Source organism: Lissotriton vulgaris, chromosome 8, assembly GCF_964263255.1.
Source record: "Lissotriton vulgaris chromosome 8, aLisVul1.2, whole genome shotgun sequence".
Lineage (NCBI taxonomy): Eukaryota > Metazoa > Chordata > Amphibia > Caudata > Salamandridae > Lissotriton > Lissotriton vulgaris.
The window spans coordinates 206018376-206038321 of NC_141696.1; the positions used below are offsets into that span (position 1 = coordinate 206018376).

The 19946-nt window shown below is 45.4% G+C and overlaps 1 protein-coding gene across 1 annotated transcript in view; it reads left to right on the plus strand.

The window, feature by feature from the left end:
* LOC147696877 (N-acetylated-alpha-linked acidic dipeptidase 2-like) overlaps positions 1 to 19946 on the plus strand; it is a 699908-nt gene that overhangs the window by 670402 nt on the left and 9560 nt on the right. Inside the window, exon 20 of the mRNA XM_086933985.1 lies at positions 13884 to 13976. Within this exon, the coding sequence (XP_086790111.1) occupies positions 13884 to 13976 (93 nt within the window). The remainder of the gene's footprint in view (positions 1 to 13883; positions 13977 to 19946) is intronic.

The following is a 19946-nucleotide window of genomic DNA, read 5'->3' on the forward strand; positions in this document are numbered from 1 at the left end:
AGAAAGTGCTCTCTGTTTTGTCGGGATTGCACTTAAGCTGATTCTGCTTCAGCCATTTAAAAACATTGGTGAGGCAGAAGCTAATTACATCCCCATTAAAATCCTCCCCTTCCTTGCATTAAAAAAATCAGCTTCGTATCAGCATAAGAAACAATTTTGTGCCATGTGCCTCTGCTAATGATTCCAGTGATGATATGTACATATTGAATAGGGTGTGACTTAAGGCGGAGCCCTGCGGGACTCCTACCTTTATATTTGGAATTGTGGCTGAGAAAGGAGTAGTCTAGATGATCTGTTCCTTATGTTCCAAAAAGGATGTAATCCATGCCATAGCCTTCCCTTCTATGCCTATGTTTTTTAGTCCGTTTAAGAGCACCCCATGGGGCACCATATTGAATGCCGCCGACAGATCTAACAAGATCAGAATTGCTCTTCCCCCATCATCCAGCTGATCTTTGAGGTGTTAAGTCACTCTAGCAGGGCAGATTCAGTGCTGTAGTTATCCCTACACCCGGATTGCGTGGAGTGTAAGAGATTATGGGCCCGATGTAGGTAGGCCGTTACCAATCGGTAACGGCCGAAAATACCGATTTTCGGCCCTTACCGATCGGTATCCAGCCATCGAGATGTAGGGCAATGAAAATCGTCCAAATCGGTATATATACCGAATCGGAATAGTTACCGATTCGGAAATAATCCGAATCGGAAATACCCCGAATCGGTAAAATAACGAATCGGTAACATACCGATTCGGTACATGTACCGAATCGGAATAGTTACCGATTCGGAAATAATCCCAATCGGAAATACCCCGAATCGGTAAAAGAACGAATCGGTAACATACCGATTCGATAAAAATACCGATTCGGTACATGGACCGAATCGGTATTTTTACCGATTCGGTCCATGTATCGAATCGGTAGAGACACGGAATCGGAAATTATTCCGAATCGGATAAACTACCGATTCGGTAGAGTTACCGAATCGGTAAATCACCGATTCGGACAGGGCAAAACTCTGATTGAGATGTAGGGAAGCATAGAAATACCGATTTTGGCTCAAAATCGGTATTTCAAAATTGGTATTTACCATGGATTACAATCAGGTGGTAAACAACTTCAACCTATAAAAATAGACCCAAAATGCATTGCAACTTGCAGGATGGCGGCTTTTTATGTCATTGCAAGGCGGCTACGGCTACAGCAGGAAGGAGAGAGGGAATGGCAAAGAGAGGAACAGGTCTACAGACAGAGGATCACCCTGTTCATGCTCACAGAGGCAGAGATCCTACAGAGGTACAGGCTGGACTCAGACACAATTCTGGAGCTCATCAGGGACCTCAAACCACTGTTGGACCACCCCACCCCAAGAGCACACGCCATCCCAGCGCAAGTGCAGGTGCTATGCAGCCTACACCTGCTTGCGTCTGGCAGCTATCAAAGTGGAGTAGCTGCGGTAGGAGGGGTGACCCAGAGCAGCCTGTCAAGGTTTTTCCACAAATTCCTTGACGCCATGATACAGAGGATGGACCAATACATCTCTTTCCCTGCAACCCACGCGGAACTGGTACAAACAAAAGCAGACTTTTACCAGATGGCACAATTTCCCCAAATCATCGGCTGTATAGATGGCACGCACATTCCGATTTGCCCCCCTGCTGACACAGAATTCATATACCGCAATAGGAAGTTTACGCACACCATCAATGTTCAGGTGATCTGCAATGCGAAGTGCACCATCACAGACCTGGTCGCAAAATTCCCAGGGAGTACCCACGACTCCTACATTTTTCAACAGAGCGGCATCTATGCACGGCTGACGGCTGGCGAATTTGGTGAAGGATACCTCCTAGGTGAGACACATCATCAGACCCCCATAACACAAAGTAGCTAAGTAAAATACATGTATGCATGTGAGTAATGTTACCCCTTTTCCTTCTAGGCGACAGTGCATATGCCCTCCGCTCATTCATACTCACCCCCTACCTCAACCCCTCTACACCCAGCCAAAGGAGGTATAACCGGGCCCACAAAAGCACAAGGAATGTAGTTGAACGGACCTTTGGCATCTGGAAAAGCCGATTCAGATGCTTGCACAAGAGTGGAGGTGCAAGGCAGTATACCCCCATCACCTGCTGCAAGATCATAGCTGTCTGTGCAATGTTGCACAACCTTGCGGTTAAGAAGGGCACTGAGGTGGAGTTGTCAGACTACGAGGACCATGACGACGATGTTGCTGTGCCACAAACATACCTGCTGGGGTGTCTACGCCAAGTGATGGCAGATACAGACGTGAGGAGATTACAGAAAACTATTTCTGAGTGAGTACAGATGCACAGACAGGTCAATGGATATTAGAAAAATAAATATTTAATAATGTTGCAACAACGTTACTGCACTGATGTGCAACAAAAGAAAATGTTAACAATATGTGGGTAAATGTCAATTGTCCGGGTTGCCTCACCCGCCCTGGCAGTCTTATTTCTTGCTGCGCTTAGCAGCCCCACTAGGATGTGCCTCACCCCCTTCTGCATGTCCAGCAGCCTCAGCTGAGCGCCTGCTGCTCCGGCGCGGCTCAGACACTGCGCTGGCCGGGCTGCTGCGGCTGCTGCTGTCCCCAGCCTCGCCCAGGTCCAGGGCTGGATTAACAACAGTGTTCGAAATGATAAGTGCCTCCATGGCGGTGGTAATGCGGGCCATGCCCCTAGTCACCTCTGCCGTGTTCTGGGTGAGGCTGGTCTCCATGTTTGCCCCACGTTGGCATAGCTGGGCGGTAGCAGCAGCAAGGCGGTTGATAGCCCTATTCTGCACGCGGGCATCCCTGCGTCGAGAGAGCTCGTGTTCATCCATTTTTGTACAGAGCTGGGTGATGGCAGTGGTCATTCGCCCAAGACCTGTTGCAATGTCCTTGTTGCTTTCAACAAATGTCTTGAACCCCTGTGCCATCTCTCCCATCTGCAGGTTATGCACCCGCAACTGGCGCTGGCAGGCCAAGATAGATTTTGCCTGCATCCTCTGGATCTTGACCATACTGCCCTCCAGCCCTTGAAACACGCTGCCCTCCCGTGCTGGAAGTGCACTGCTGGATGTTCGTGGCCTCCGGGGATTGCTGCTGCCCTGCTGTGTGGGCTGGGGTGCCACAGGTGTAACTGGGTTGCTAGCTGGAGCCTGATCTGCTGCTCCCTCCATGGGGTTTAATGGAGCAACAATTATACTCCTGGCAGGAGATGTGGCAGGTGCAGGGTGGCTCTGTGGGGGTGAGTTCTCCGGGGAGAACTGCAATGGGGGCATTAGAGACAGTCGGGGGAGTGTGGAAATGTGAGGGTATGTCCAGTGTCTTCCTCATTTCCCAGGGGACTGCTGTTCTCCTCCTCCTCCTCCTCCTGTGCTGGTAGACTGGTGCTTGGCCCTGCCACCGCACTGGCAGATGGTGCTGGTGCTGGTGCTTGAGTAGCTCCTGCTCCTCCGCCTGATGGTGCCCCTAGGTATAAAGAAGCATTTGTGAACTGAGTGCTGATGTATTACAGTCACTACAATTAAAGCATTGCACATATCATCAAATACTTTGATTCAGTCTTACAGTTCTTTTCATTATGCTTCTGCACTGGCATTTTTGCCTACTTCTGCTGACTACATTTACCATGATGCATTTCTCATGTCTGTTGGTAGCAGTACTGGGCTGGGGTTTGGCTGTGCATTGGGTCTGAAGGGGAGGTGTCTGGTAGGGTGTGTCAAGATGCGCATGCTTCTTACCTTTAGCTGTAGCTCTGGCTGAGCTATCCAGGTTCCCAACTCCCACCACACTCTCCCTCTCAATGGTAGTCGCCACAAGTTCCTCCAGGTCAGTGAGGGGTGGCGCTGGGTTCCTGCCTCCACCAGTAAGTCCTGCCTGCTTCTGCAGCTCTGCCAGTTTCCTCTTTGTGAGGCTGCGGATGTCGTAGAACCTCTTTTTGAGGTCGTCCAGGCTCCTGGGGGTGACACCAACAGCGTTTACTCTTTCCCCTATTTAACTCCACAGCCTCCTCAGTGCTCTCAGGTACAGTGAGGGACAGCCTCCCAAACAGCTGCCTGTGTACCCTCACCACCTCCTCCACCAACACTTGCAGCTCCATGGTGCTGAATTTGGACTTCTCTTGCGCTCTGCCTTCTGGCTCTCAGAGCTGCTTGCCATGTTTCACAGTGCTCTGGATACTGCTACCACTGCTGCTCACTGTTCACTGTGAATGCTCAGCTCAGGCTGCCTCTCCAGAAAGTTCTAATGAGTTGCACCTGCCTGGGTAGCCACTCCCTGCTAGGGTGGGGGAGGGTGGTTCCACCTTTTTGGCTGATGTCTTTGGTTTCAGTTTTACTTGCTTGCCGATTCGCCATTTACCGAATCGGTATTTACCGAATCGGATTTTACCGAATCGGATTTTACCGATTCGGTAAATACCGATTCGGTATTTACAATGCGTTCCTATGGGCCTTTTGGCCATGGGGGTGTATTGCGATTACCGAATCGGTATTTGCCGATTCGGTAGTAGCCGATTCGGTAAATTCCGATTCGGTAAATGCCGATTCGGTACGTATCGAATCACAATACCGATTACTACCGAATTGGTATTTTTCCGATTTTTTTTATCTACATATCATTTTCCGAGTTCAAAATACCGATTCGGTACGATTCGGTATTTTAAAATCGGGAAATGCATTTTACCTACATAGGGCCCTATGTTCCTCCGTAGTTACGCAGTTAACATGTTTCCCTACTACCTTGGCAAAAGCAGGGAGAAGGGAAATTGGTCTATAGTTAGATGGATTATTGGGGTCTGCGTTAGGTTTCTTCAGGAGAGGCAAGCTATTTGACTGCTTCCAGACAGATGGCATGACGCCCGTTGCCAATGAGTAGTTGGGAACCTTATTGACTGGCATGTATAAGGTGGCTTCTAGTGCTGATATCATTGTAGTGGGACATGCATCAGTAGGTGATCCCGACTTGAGACCTAAGAGATAAATGAGTGAGTCTTCCAGTTTGATGACGGGGAATTGTGACTGTGATGGCCTTTGTAATTGTACCTTCGAGGAAGAGAACCGAAAGACACATTCAACCTGTGAGTGGTGGGAGGGTGATATTTCTTCCATCTCAGAGGAGAAGGACTGTTGGATTGAGTGGAAGATATGTAGATCAGTCTTGGTGAATCGATCAGAAGAACACATGAAGCTGAGAAGGGGATTGCTTTTTTTAAAGTTGATGTGAATAAAATTGATAAACTCATGAAGCACTTGTGAATTAACTCCGAAAAGTACTGGACAAAAAGGCAAGAGTTTGATGTCTGGTCTTAGCATAACCATGTGGACGTACGCGCCCTGTGAGAGAGGCCTGAGACTTGGACAATGAAGGAATTTGTGTAAACACTTGTTCTGCTAGTTTGAGGAAAGTCTAATATGTCATCTCTGTTTCAGTTTTTTGGAGTAAATAGGTTCCATAATTATCAAAGTACTCCAAGTACCTCCGTGCAGCTGGAAGACATCCAACCACATCTCCGAAGCAGACATCAGGGAAATGATTATCAGGTCCAAACACTCCTCACACATGGCGGATCCGATTCCCGTCCAACTGGCAAAAAAATTCAACCTCAACCTAGCCGCCCTCTGAACCCAGATCATAAATAGCTCCCTGAGTAATGGAATCATGCCACACTGCCTAAAGATGGGCCAAGTCACGCCATTATTAAAAAAAATTGCCTCAGACCCAAAAAACCCCAACAACTTCAGGCCGGTCTCCAATCTCCCTCACCTATCAAAAAACCTGGAAAGGTGTTTTCTCCTTCAACTTAACCAACACATTGACAGCAACAATCTTTTGGATACTCACCAATCAGGCTTCAGAAAAGGCTGCAGCACAGAGACAGCGATCCTGAACATCTTAGATGATGTCTACAAATCACTCGATGCAGGCCATGGATGCCTACTCATACTCCTCGACCTGTCGGCAACATGTGATACGGTTGACCACAATCTGCTCATAAATGCACTCCGAGATAGAATTGGTACAGACAAGGTGGTCCTACAATGGTTTACGTCGTTCCTTCAGAACCGCTCACAAAGAATAAAAATTAACTTCACGTTTGACCTTTTCCCCATAACAAGGGGAGTCCCACAAGGATCGGTTCTCTCCCCATCACTGTTTAACATCTACATGGAACCCCTCAACTCCATACTCAAAAAAAACAACATCCCCTTCCACCTCTATGCAGATGATACCCAGATCTACCTAGAAACATCGTCACTAGGAAACATAGAGAAACTAAACAACTCCCTACGAAAATTCCAACACTGGTTATCCCATAACCACCTTAAACTCAACCAAGACAAAATGGAAATCCTTTTCATTTCCAACAAGGAACAGACCCCCTCTAGCCACAGACTGGCTAAAATCCATTGATGCTCTTAATTGCAATCTCACCCTGGCAGACTCTGTACAATCCCTGGGTATCACCCTGGAAGCAAGCCTAAACATGGACAAACCTATAAAGAACTCAGTAAAGAGCGCATTCTTGAACCTAAAATTACTGAACAAAATGAAACCCTTCATCTCCCCAACGACCTTAAACTGGCCACTCAATCCCTGGTGCTGTCCAGATTGGGCTACGGGAGTGCAACTTTCACGGACACGACAAAGTCTCATCTAGCTCCCTTCCGAGTAACCCTAAATACAGCTGCCAGGATGATCACAGGAGCAAAGAAATATGACCACATCTCTCCCTCCCTAAGAGAATTAAAATGGCTACCAATCGATATGCGTGCCAACTTCAGAACTGCCTAGCTCACACACAAAGCTTTTCACACCTAAAAACCGGCCTACCTGGCTTCCAAACTCAAAAAGGCAGGACAAACGAGGAACCTTGGGAGCACCAATACCCTTCTTCTCATTCCACCGAAAGCCCGCAAACAAAAAAACCCTGTCATGCTCCTTCTTGGGAAATGCACCCTAAATCTGGAACTCCATACCAGTCCACATCAGGACCAACCCCTTGTTCATAAACTTCAAAAGCCAGCTCAAAGACCTCTTCCTCAACAGATCACACCCAAAGGGAGAGATGCTGAATATTATGACAGAGCCCCTTCACCAAAGGAATCCTGCTAAACACAGAATCTAGACTTCTCAACAAGAAGACTTTCCATTGCCTTTTCCCCTTCCCTTTCAGCCTAGTTCCCAAGACCGCCCGAACAAGATTCGACACAAAACAATGCTGTCTATCATAACACTATATAAATATTTGCTTCACTATATATGTTGTAAAGCGCTCTGATACCTCCGGGTCTAGCTAGCGCTATATAAAACTCTTAAATAATAAATAAATAAGTATGCTCCGTTGCACTACATACAAGCTTTTTTGAAGTTGAATTTCTTTTAATTGGTAATTCCATTGGAGATGGTAGAATAGAGAATATTCCACAGTGTTACTTTTCAAATTCCAGCCTGCTGCCAAGAGAGCAGACCGGTCCTACAACCGAGTCAAGAACTCTTTACAAGAGAAAAAAGTAGTGTATGCCACATTGTGGTCTACTGAAATTCATGTGAGGAGGAATTACTATTCTCACTTTCCTCAAGGCTTGAAATCAGCATTGGAGCTCTCAACAATGATCTTAGCAATGATCTTAACAATCAAATGTACCATGGCTGTGCATTTAGAAGGTTTGATGACCTTAAAAGGGCATGAATGATGCAACATGATATGTTTTAATATATTACTTAGGTCATCGAATCAGAGATCCTAAATGTGCTCTGCACATTGTAGTTGCACTTTTGTTTGTTTACAAACAAGTTAAAGTCTGAGATACTATTATCCACAAATGTTATCTTACCATCACAGCACATCGTTGAACATGCGCCAGTTTTAAATGTAAGTGGTTACATTCAAAGCATTTAAATGGCTCAGTGAATTCCGCTGAACTAGATGACAAAAAGAATTTCAGTATACTTTTGCAAAAGATTACTGAGCTGCTCAATAAAACTCTCCAACACCCCAAGAGGCTCATCTATTACTCAATCTTTAATGTCATGCCTTGCTCAAGTTGAAAACGCCCTAACCTACCTACAAAGCAAAGCTATGTGGTACTCTGTACCCAAAAGTCATTTTTCAGATCAGATGACACACCTGGAATCTGTTTATCGATGATAAGACATACCAAAAGTAAACTCTTGTGGTGCTGTGTCCTCCACTCTAAAACACAGTTGATCAGCTGTTTACAACTTAACCAATATTTTTGTTTTTCAGGGGGTTCATTAGACATCTTCTTAGACTCACACTAGTTCTACGTTCTGATTTCCATTGGGGATCTTCTCAGACACACTAGTTCTGTGTTCCTGGTTAAAAATTCAATGTGAGCCCCTGGGACTCAAACGGCGGATTCGGCGAGTCAGGACTCTACTGGACCGGACAATGCTTCATTAATGGTGTCAATAACGCAATCACGAGACGCTCTGGATGCCAAGATCGGGGCAGTTGGGTCGGATGTGATGCTGATCTGCCAGGACCTCTGCATATCAACCATGGAAGACCACAGTTGCATCCCTCCACAAGAAGGTATCCTCTCTGGAATCCATTACCAAAGGTCTCGCGATCAGGGCAAAGGACGCCGAGGGCAGGGCCTGGAGGAACAATCTTTGCTCTGTGTGCTTTCCAGAGGGCTGCGAAGATAACAATGTGGAACAATTCCACGCCAAATCACTGAACGCGCGCACCTTCGCTTTGATGCAAAAACCTCCGCCAGGGGCCAGGCCATGGCCCATCATTGCTAGGTTCGTAAATTTTCATGACTGCGATGCGATACTCACGCAGGCCAGATTAGCGGGAAAACTTCAATATGACTCCCATCACATTCTAATCTTTCCAGACTGCACAAGACTGGTGCAGCAACACCGGCAACCGTTCACGGCTGCTAAAGCCCGACTGCAGGATCTCAAACTCCAATACGCACTGCTTTTACCGGCCTGGCGGAGAGTCATCTTCGAATCACACACGCACTTCTTTGATACTCCAGAGAAGGTGTTCGCCAGGACGGACGAAAGACAAAGACTCAAGCCCCACACACCACTGCGTAGTGATTTGGAGTCGTCCTCTGGGGAGGCCACACGTAGGTTTACCAAACCTAAATGGAAAATAATATTGCAGGTTACACTCGAGGCGCCGCTTGTAATCTCAAGGCGCTTCATGTTCCTGGGTGGATGGGGGTCCGCAAGACTCGTCGCCGTCACATTATGGAGACTGAGGGTCACGAGTGACATCTCTGTGCAGACCAGACTGGCTGGTGAACCCCAACTCACTTTCCTTAATTTATGAACTTCTCCGGATTGTACTGAACAGGTATTGGTGTCCGAGAACTGGGACTTAAATGTTCAGTATGCTGATGTCACAATGCATGGGCCTACGTGAGGCCTCCCCCCCCATCACTCTTTTCTCAGTATCTGAGAATATAGTATTTGTTTGGGGTCTGTTCTATGGGGAACCTTTGGTGTGGAGCTGTGCCCTGCCCCAGATGCTTCTACTGTTTTTGAGGTATTGAATGAGGTGGGTGGGGGTGGGGGTGGGGATTGTTTTTTTAATTGTTCGCTGTTATATTTTACTGCCCCTACATCTTCCGCTATATGTGCTCTTGGGATTGCCACTGTCACTCACTTGGCTGCTTTCCTGTATACATGCCATGACCGTCTATGATGCAGGATTTAGCAGGGGCTGAGAGTAGAGAGCTCCGAGTCCTTAATGACCTACTCGATAAGATCAAATGGGGAGTTGTGCTGCACCAAGCGAAGCGACACGGGGCGGGCGTCCTCCTTCTGCAAGAGACCCACTTAATGGGCACCAAGACACTTACCATGCTGGTTTCACTAGAGGCTCCCGGGGAGTTGCAATCCTCATACACCGCAGTGTCCCTTTCTTCATAGCCAAACGTGGTCGGACCCGCAGGGCAGATTTATTGTGATGTATGGGACACTGTACAGAGAACCAATTGTTCTGGGTAGTGTATACGCCCCTCCCTCTCATGGTCCCTCATCGAAAAACTGACGACGCTCTGACCTCACATCTGGGTTGACTCTAGTTGGGGGGGAACTGGAACAATGTTATGTCCCCATCGCAGGATAGGTGGCACTCCACACCCGAGCCGCAGAGACTCCGGACTCTAAATTATTGCCCCTGGTTCAGGGCGTGGGGTGGGTTGACTCGTGGAGGACCGTACATCCCAACAAGCGTGCTTACACATATTTCTATGGAGCCCACCAATCCTTCTCTCGTCTAGATTACGTTTTCCTCTCAGGGGCACACACTCCTAGGTTGACCGCAGCTGCAATCCTTCTCAGGGGTCGATCTGATCATTCACCTGTGTCTATTCTCTGTCTCTGGATGCCAGGCGCTCCCCATTTCGGTGGCGTTTGTCGCCATGACTGCTGTGGGATGATAAGTATAGGACACATATCCATAAATCTTTATCAGATTATCTCTTATTCAACACAGGCACGGAGAAGTACCCAGTTTTCCTGTGAGAAGCAATGAATCCCACTCTAGGGGGAGCAGGTATTGCCTTCCGTACCGGGCAACGCTAACAGTGACGTGATAAGCTATTAAAAATTGAGGCCCAGCTACTTGATCTGGAGCTTGCGAGTAGAGACACAGTAAGACAATTACTAAACGTACAGAAGACGTACGCCAGGGAACTCCTGAAGTAAGACAGGCTCTATTGGCTCGCCACCTGTAGCTGGATATACAAAAGGGGAGACGAATCTAGTGCCCTGCTGCATCACCTATGTCAGCAGACCCTGCAACCCCCAGATGCTGCTGAGTATACGTGGTCCTGATGGGACTGTTCCTACAGACCCGTCCACCATTTCTGACTGTTTTGCCTCGTATTTTTCAGACCTATATGCCCCCCATGTAGTATTGCCCCCTGCTCTAGTACAGAAATTCATCGCTGACTTTCCTCCTCGGGCACTATCTGATACAACGCAGGAAACGCTGGACGCTCCCCTATCGGTGGATGAACTGCTGACCGAGCTGCTTGATATGCAGGCGGGAAGGGAACAGGCCCGAATGGTTAGCCATGTGAGTTTTTCCAGAAATATCACCCGCAACTACTAAAACCCTACCTAGTGGCGCTGGAGGCAGCATTGGAGAGTGGAGATTGGCGGCATGTTGAGACTGTTATATTCTTGAAGCCGGGTCATCCGCCCGAACAATACTAGTCATATCGCCCGATTTCACTACTCAATGCAGAAGCTAATCTTCTGGCCTAGGTGATTGCAAACCCCCTAGTCCTGTATATTACAGAGCTCGTCCACCCGGATCAGGCAGGATTTATGCCGAACCGTGCTACGCGGCACAATATCAGACGTGCTCACAATGCTATTGCCACGGTTGATAAGCTTGGTACCCCTGCCGGACATGAACAAGGCTTTTGATTCCCTCAGCTGGAAATATCTCTTCACCTTGCTCGATCACCTACATTTTGGCAAAGTTGCTAAGCCTTATTCGCCTACTGTACACAGACATCCGTGGCTGACTCGTTTTCCAGAAGCTTCCCTATCTGGCGGTGGGACACATCAGGGTTGCCCACTATCCCCTTATCTTTTCGCTCTTGCTATGGAGCCGCTAGCGGCTTGGGTACGTATCGACGCGCAGATAGGCGGCTTCGAGTGGACACCGAGCATCTCCAACCATATAGCGCTCTATGCATATGATGTTTTGTTTTTCCTCACAGACCTTGACTGAACTAGTCATCGCCTTCTTCATATTATGCAGATTTTGGGTGAAACCCCTGGCCTTTATATGAATTGGGGAAATCCTTCTTGTGGCCGCTGCAGGAGGAGATCGGCTAGGTGACTGGTCGCATGAGGTAGTAGTGGTCCCGGACGGCTTCAAGTATCTGGGAGTATGTCTCTCAACGTGTCAGGCATTGGCATGGAACAAGAACCTCATCCCCTTATGGACACAGGTGAGCGACCAGACACAAGTGTGGTCCCACCTGCCTCCATCTCTCTTTGGTCGGTTCGCTATTTTTAAAATTATTTCCCTACCTCGTCTCCTTTACCAATTGCAGAATCATCCCTGTAGGATAAAACCAACATGGTTTGGCCAATTGAATGCTATTCTAGGCCACTTTTCTCCGGGGATGGGGGAGCGGTGCGTCGCGAGTGGTCCTGAGGACCTGCTTCCAGTTTACCTACTTCGGTGGAGTGGTCACTCCAGACATTCAGGCGTATTACATGGCCTCACATCTGCTCGTCCTCAACGATTGGTGGTATGGCGATTGTGGAGACCCGGCATATGCTGTGGAAAGCTGGCTGTTGGGGGACAATGCCCTCCACATTGTTCTTTATTCAGTGGCACTGCTTCGATTGCTACCACCCACTACAGCTACAATGTTAAAGATTTGGAAGACGGCGCTCTATTTGATGGGTTGGTGGGGGAGACTCACTAGGGAAGCTCCATTGTGGAAAAACTGACAATTACCACAGCTGGCGCAACCATCCAGCTTTTGGGGCTGGGAGGCCATTGGGATTGACACGGTGGGGGCAGTTGTACGCGGGTGCACTCACAAGTCCTTTCTTGATATACAAATGGAATATATGTCCTGCACGCAATTGTACCGCTATCTCCAGTTCCGGCACTCCTTTACCCCATACATATCTCACCTAACAGAGATCCCTAAATTTAACCCCATGAGACTAAAGTTTTTATGGGCGACTTGGGGAACCCTAAGATAACTAAAATATACCGCACACTCATCAACAATACCCCTACCCCATTACACAAAACTAGAGAGGCATGGCAGCAGGACTTAGGCCCCTTAGAAGAGGACGACTGTGTAGAGGCTCTGGAATCCCCGCGCAGTGCAGAAATCGCAGACCGTCTGCATCTTATCCAGTTTCAATACTTACACAGAGCCTACTATACACAGACTGTGGTGTGCTGGGCTGATCGCATCCCCACACTGCTTACGCTGTAGATCTATGAAGAGTACCTTCCGGCACACTCTGTGGTCCTGCACAACACTGTCAAAGTTCTGGAGGGGAGTCTTTACATGCCTGTCTGAGGTTCTAGGGTGGGACATTGCATCCTCACCGAGGCTGGCCATGCTGCATGTTATGGAAGACATAGGTGGAAATAGGTATAAGTGCCACCTCCTATTTCTGGGTCTCACGCTCGCAAAAAGAGATATTGCCCGGGTCTGGAAAAATGAATCTCCACCGTTGCCTCGGGTATGGAAGAGGGGTCTACACTTTTGTATGGGCCTGGAAATCTCGGTCTTTGAAGCGAAGGGCTGCCCTCGTAAACACTACAAAATTTGGAAAAGATGGACTTATTACAGGGGATTATATCTAGAGCCTAGGCTCCCCCGCCCCCCCCCCCATCTGACGCTGAAGAACTGTTGCTATGACACTAGTAGACTGGCATTCGCTGTGGCTATGGGTGGCAAAAACTTTCCCGATATTCAGGACTGCTTTAATTGTTAAACGGAGGCAATGTGGTGCAGTTGTTTCTTCTTTCTTCTTCTTTTTTTTTTTGTTTTGTTCTTACCTGTCTTCAAAATGTATCCTACGTACAATAAATCCTCTAATATTGTTGAAAATGTTGACTTTCATATATGTCATCCTGTGTATGTACATTGGGTGCTCTGCAAGGCCCTCGTATTGTATTGGCCGTTGACAATAAAATTATGTTGTAAAAAAAATAATAAATCAATGCGAGTATGAAAACTGAAAAGGAATTTCTAAAAATGCTTTGATGAATGTGAGTGAATTAACTTCAAGTTATTATTTTATTATCACAACTGTATGCAGTATATTAAGGCATTCAAATAAAGCCTAAATGTATGTTAAGCAATGTAACATTTCTTTTTATACAGGGTTATTGATCTACGAATCATGAATGATCAGCTGATGTTTTTGGAAAGAGCTTTTGTTGACCCACTTGGTCTTCCAGGGAGGAAATTTTACAGGTAAAACTGTACTATACATTTGCAAAAAGTTTAGTTTACATACATTACTTGTGTGTGAACATCTATAAAGACTATAGGTCTGCCAGAACCTTGTTGATTATGTGCCAGGATTTACCCCACAGAGGATAAAGTGGGTTTTAGGGTGCAAATGCACAATTTGTGTTGCGATCTACTTGAGAAAATCTTCACATTGCCATCTCAAGTTATGGGTTTGCCAATTTAACACATGGAGTTGAAGCTTTAATATTTTTTTATGCATCTATGAAAGATGATACAGGTAGGTTCAGAAGCAGCACTTAAAGAAAGAGGAAATTCAGATTTTCCTATTTTAATGCTTACCTAATGATTTTATATTGTGTGTGGCTCTAGTTCTTTAGTGGCACACTCCCCTGAGTGCACGACAACATTTTGTAAAGGTTGTGATAAAAAAATTGAATTGTGAATAAACAATGGTTCTGAATGGTGAATTGATTACCACGTATTAATATAGGTGTACTGATATTTACTGGAAATTAGATAGTAATAGACAATATTTGCAATCATGGAGTCACTTTTTTTCTGAAACAATGCAAAACAGCGTTAATCTTGGGAACAAGATGGTTATCTACATAGACTATAACCCAGAATCAGCATCATAGTCTGGGTAAAATATAAATGAGAAACAAATACATATATGAAGTATTCATGGTATATGATGAGACCCATAGGTTGTATAATATAAATGAAGGATAGCTGAACAAATGGAATAATTTCTAGGCAATACAGCAGCTACGTCAATTTATTTTGTACATTTATGCAACCTTGCCGCCAGCCATACTGTGTGTCAAACTTTTGAAGACAACTGTGTCTTCTGGCATCAGTCAAAAGTTGTATTAAAGTCCTGAAATAAAAAAGTCAGGCTACCAAAAAACACCCAAAAGGTCCTGCCCCGACAGCCAAGAGTTCACATGACATCCGCCATTGTGCTAGCCATTATAAAGGAAGATAAGTGGCATGAACATAAAGGTCGGGAGACTTCCTAAAGTGAATTGTAAAGTTGCTGAAGGTCATTGTCAATGCCATAAGTAACAGTCAAGTAATGTGATTTTGTAAAATGTACATTTGAAGGGAGATGTTAATATGCCCCCACATAGATTTGGATATATTTGACAGGATACAGGCTGTGGCGTAACCTCTAGAGCTGCAGACTTCGGACCTGGGAAAACTGTGCCTTCCAAAAGCCAAGGAACTGCAGTCGGCTTACGGTGGGTTTGATAATGAGGTACATCCGTCCAGAGGCCCGCGTAGCAGTGCTGAGAATGGCCGCCAAACGAGGAGCTTGACGGGGCAGTGGCAAGACTGAACTGAGGCGTATGGGCTGGCCTACAGAAAAAAAGAGTGTGCCAAAAATGCCATAAGTAAAACAAAATGTATGGGGACACGTAAAAGGGGCAGTCTCCCGGCTGGTCCTAAAGATCAAAAGGCTGGACTAATTAAGCATGTCCACGAATGAAAATCATGCATTTATTGAAGAGCACTAACAAGAGCCTATTGAAAAGATGGGATGTCCCTGAAGCCATATTCTGGATACAGCATGCCTCACAGAGCAGTGCATGTGAGCTGACTCTAGGCTCGACCTAAAAAAGAACACTTGTACACCATCTATTTACGGCATCTAGCCAGCTAATAGCAGTAGAATGGAAGATGGCAGACCCACCCACGTTAAATATATGATATATGAATGTCCGGAATGCAGTAGCTATGAAAATGTAATATATAGTCGGAACAATCAACGCAAAATGTTTCAAAATCTGGCTGCCTCTAATTGGGAATCGACTTAAGCTCAAGCAGGCCACCCAGACCAAGAGACTTAGATTCAATTTACTGGCTTTGAAGGGGCTAGGAAGGTGGAAAAGAAAATACTGTCATATAAATGCGTGGGGAGTGTGAAACCTCTCAACTAAACTTGATATGGAGTCTTGTGTGTGGGGGAGGGTTGGTGTGGGGAAGAAGGATGTTCTGGGTTTATGAGAGAAATGTAAAAGAGAACAATATTGGGATTCTTGTGTTGCAGTGTGAATTGTACAGAATAAGTGTGTCTAATTTATTTTCAATAAAACATTTTTACAAAAAAACAAAGCGTGCTCAAAGCTTTGAAAATGTTGTCACACCACAGAATGATTTTTTATTTCCAGTAGGCTTTATTCACAAGCATTTTTCCTTCCGATAGTGGTAGGGCTCTCTCTTTGTATGGTAACTACACGAGCAGTGCTGTTCTGCCAATCTTCAATGTGGACAGCCCAGTAGGAATTCCAAGCTTTGGTGCAATATGTAGCATAGTATCTGGTTCCCTCAGGAGATGGCAGTGTTCTTTGCAGAGATCCATGTTCATTTAAAAGTCTTAGGCTGTCTAGAAAACTGGATTTGGTTGTCTGTGTCCCCAAACAATAATGCTGTCTGTTGGCTTTCACGCTGAACATGCAATTCAATGTTTTCAACATTTACAGTGTGATAAAAGAAGCTCAGCTTAGTTTCTTTTTTACAACAGACATTGTGTTAGTGTACAGTGTATATTTTATCTTTATTGTAGGCTGTTCCAGAAGGTTCGGTCCTCGTGATGCTTGATAAATATCCCTCCTCTTCTTCTTGTTTCCGGCAGAACCTCATAATTATTAGGAATAGGTTCTTGTTAATTCTGATCATTTTTGGTCTCTCCAAATTTTCATGAGAAAGACTGGTCATTATGACATTTGCCCTAAATAGATTGAAAACACGACCTGAAGAATTTTTTTAATTCAGCCTGCTGGTTCTGGCCACTGTTCCATGTTCCCACATCAGTAGCTCATGAACTCATGGATATGTTTGGTCATCTAAGTATACCAGGAACATCTTCTCTATTTACTTGGTTCACTATCAACCATGTTCAGTGTCCTGCAACTGTGAACTTGGATATAAATCCTGGATTATGGCAATACTAACTCAAAATAGAGGATATATGTGTAATGATGCCGATAGTGTTAATTTTGTTCCATAAGGCAAGAATTTTAAATATGATTTTCTGCAAGCTGGAGACACCATTGGAGGTTGCTGTTGTGACATCACTGTGATGCTACTGGAGCCTCTAACGTGCTCTGCAAGTTTTTGATGAAAGGGTGCTTTATTTCTTCTTTCAAAGAGAGACCACCGTTTTCTTGTGATAATTGTAATAGTTATGCAACAAAGGAAATTAATTTGAAATCAGCTCAGTAGCCAAATGCATTATTAAGGCTATAAATATGCAAGCGTATCATTTGTGTTTTTTTAAATAATGTAATGTACTTCATTAATAATTTGCTCAGTGCTCAGGTGATCACGCACTGAAAGACAAAATAGAGGATTGAAACAAACTGCGTGTATATACAGTGCAAAACATTGGACTACCCGCGAAGATTCTGAGAACAAAGACAATCATATATATTACATTGTAGTTCAATATGATCAACCAATAATTTTGACTCTCCAATTGTTAATACTGGTAACGTTTCAACCTGTATTCATTTGGAGGGTCATCATCAGGACAAGATTGGAAAAATATAGAAGCCAACGATTCCTAACTGAGCGCAAGAAAAATAAATAAAGCCTAGAGAAAAAGATTTTAGTCGAGACGGTCCAGTGTAAGGGGTACTGTGTAAACAATTAGACTTGGATTTTGCTTGTGCGGACTGAAAATTGATCTGGGGATGTAATGCTGTCTGACTCTAAATCACTGTACCCCATGTCTGACACTACTGAGCTTGGTAAAAGGGTGCTTATTTTATTTCTTTAGCCTATGTTGCAGTCTTTTATCTTGTTCAGACACTCTCTTTACAGTATAAAGGTTTCCTGTGCTGAAAATTAAAATAAAGGATATAGCCAATATTTGCACTGCAGACCCCGAACAGTGGCACAAAGCTGTTCCAGGTATGGTGAAATCCCTTGCTGTAGCCTGGTATTTGCCTCTAGATCAAGGAGCAAGCAGTCCACAAAACCAACAGCATCATTATCCTGGTGATCTAGAAGCACACATTACACCTTATGAAACAAGTTCAGCTATTGGATGGCTTCAATGATTGTGCTGCCTAGTTTACTCTTCTGACTTCAGTATCAAAGTCTCAAAGGCTGTAAGCATTTTGATGTACTGCATTACCCCCCATTGACCAACTATCAGTGCCTTCATATTGGCAGATGTATTGTCTTTTTTTTGCGCCACATTCATTGAGATACTTAGAATATGGACTTACAATGGGTTTGTACCCCCTGCATGAGAGCATGTAAAGAGACTTTATTAGCTCAATTACAGACTGTCATCTGCTTCTAGGCTTTAAACAAATGGCTGAAATGTGTGAATTGTTTGCAACAGATAATCACTGGGTCATGGTCTGGTTTTTCCTTTTTGAGGAAGACATGCACAATCAGGTTGATGACATGGCAGAGGTAACATTATTGCTATTGTCATTGCAATTGAGTCAGTCCTGACACTGCTTGGTTTAAGCCATTCATCGACTGGAGCAATGGATTCTTATAGGACCGTGACAACTGTATATGTTATGCTGCATTGTGACAGACTTCTTAAAAAGCAGCACTTGTCAACCCTCTTACACATGACCCAGAGTGCTGTGGCGAATATATAAGGCCTGAATTAGAGTTTGGTGGACAGGTACTCAATCACAGACTTGATGGATATCCCATCCACCGCCTGGTGTGAGGAACTCTCCAGTTTCTTCATCAGCAAGGTTTGTGTACTACAATGTAATTTTGATACTGGTTATAGCCAGCCAGCTGCGAGCATTCCCTCGGTAGGTGGCTTCCTGCCTCTTCAGGTACTCTGTTAGCTTTCAATGCCATATCGAGGCAGGGCTCTTTAGCAGCCCTCAACTCCCTTAAATCTGGCTCGCCGGCTAACCAGTACCTCTGAGGTGATCAACCCGGTGTTTAAAATGCTGATTACCTATCTCTAACATCAGCCACTGCACCTCCAGCCTGGAAACAAACAAAAATCGTCCCTCTGCTTAAAAAATCTGCTCTTTACCCCAATATCCACTCCAGCTATCACCTTATTTCCCTCCTCTCTGCTGTGGCGAAAGTGAGCAAAAAGCTGTTTAATAAACCGATGTCCGAGTATATAGAGCAACATGGTTTTCTCCACCCGGCCCAATCAGGCTTCAGAGCCTCGTACAGCACTGAGTATGCTCTGGTCAAAATCTTGGAGGCCTTCTGGGAAACTTTAGATGCAGGGGCAGGGCTGCCCTGGTCTTTCAAGACCTGCCGGCTTCGTTCAACACCGTGCTGCATACCCTGCTCCTGGCCTGTCTCCAGGAAATTAAAGAGTATCAGGGTCTACTTGGCAGTGGCAGAAATCCTATTTTGAGGGCAGATCGCAGCAAATCTGGATTCATCCATATTCAGCCTCTCCCCAGAGTCTGACCACAGGGGTGCCGCAAGGGTCTATATTGAGTCCTCTGCTCTTCAAAATATATATGTCACCCTTATCCAGGTGGCTGATGACCTCGGTGCCAAAGTCATCGCATAGGCTGATGACACTCAGCTCCTCGACACATGGAATAAAAATGACTCTTCCACCTCCCAAGTGAAATCCTGCCTGTCAGCTGTCTTTGGTTGGCTCTCTTTGGCCTAGTTAAAATGCAACAAGAAAAAAAACAAGATTATTTTCTTCAGGAATATTTCTCCTCCGTTCTGGAACTCGTTCTGGCCAGAAGAGTCCCACCTGCCTACTCCTGAGGGCCAACCCACAAAGAACTTAAGGATCTGGTTTGTTGAGAAGTTGAGCTTCAGTCCTCCGATTAAGAAGTTAATTGGTTTGTGCCTCAGCATCTTGAAATCATTAAAAAAAACTGTGTTTCCATTTCTCCCTATCCCGGAAAGGAAAACTGTCATCCGTGCACTCATAACTTCGTGCCTTGAATAAGCCAGTGCCTTATACGTTGGTCTACCCGACTATCTACTGAACAAGCA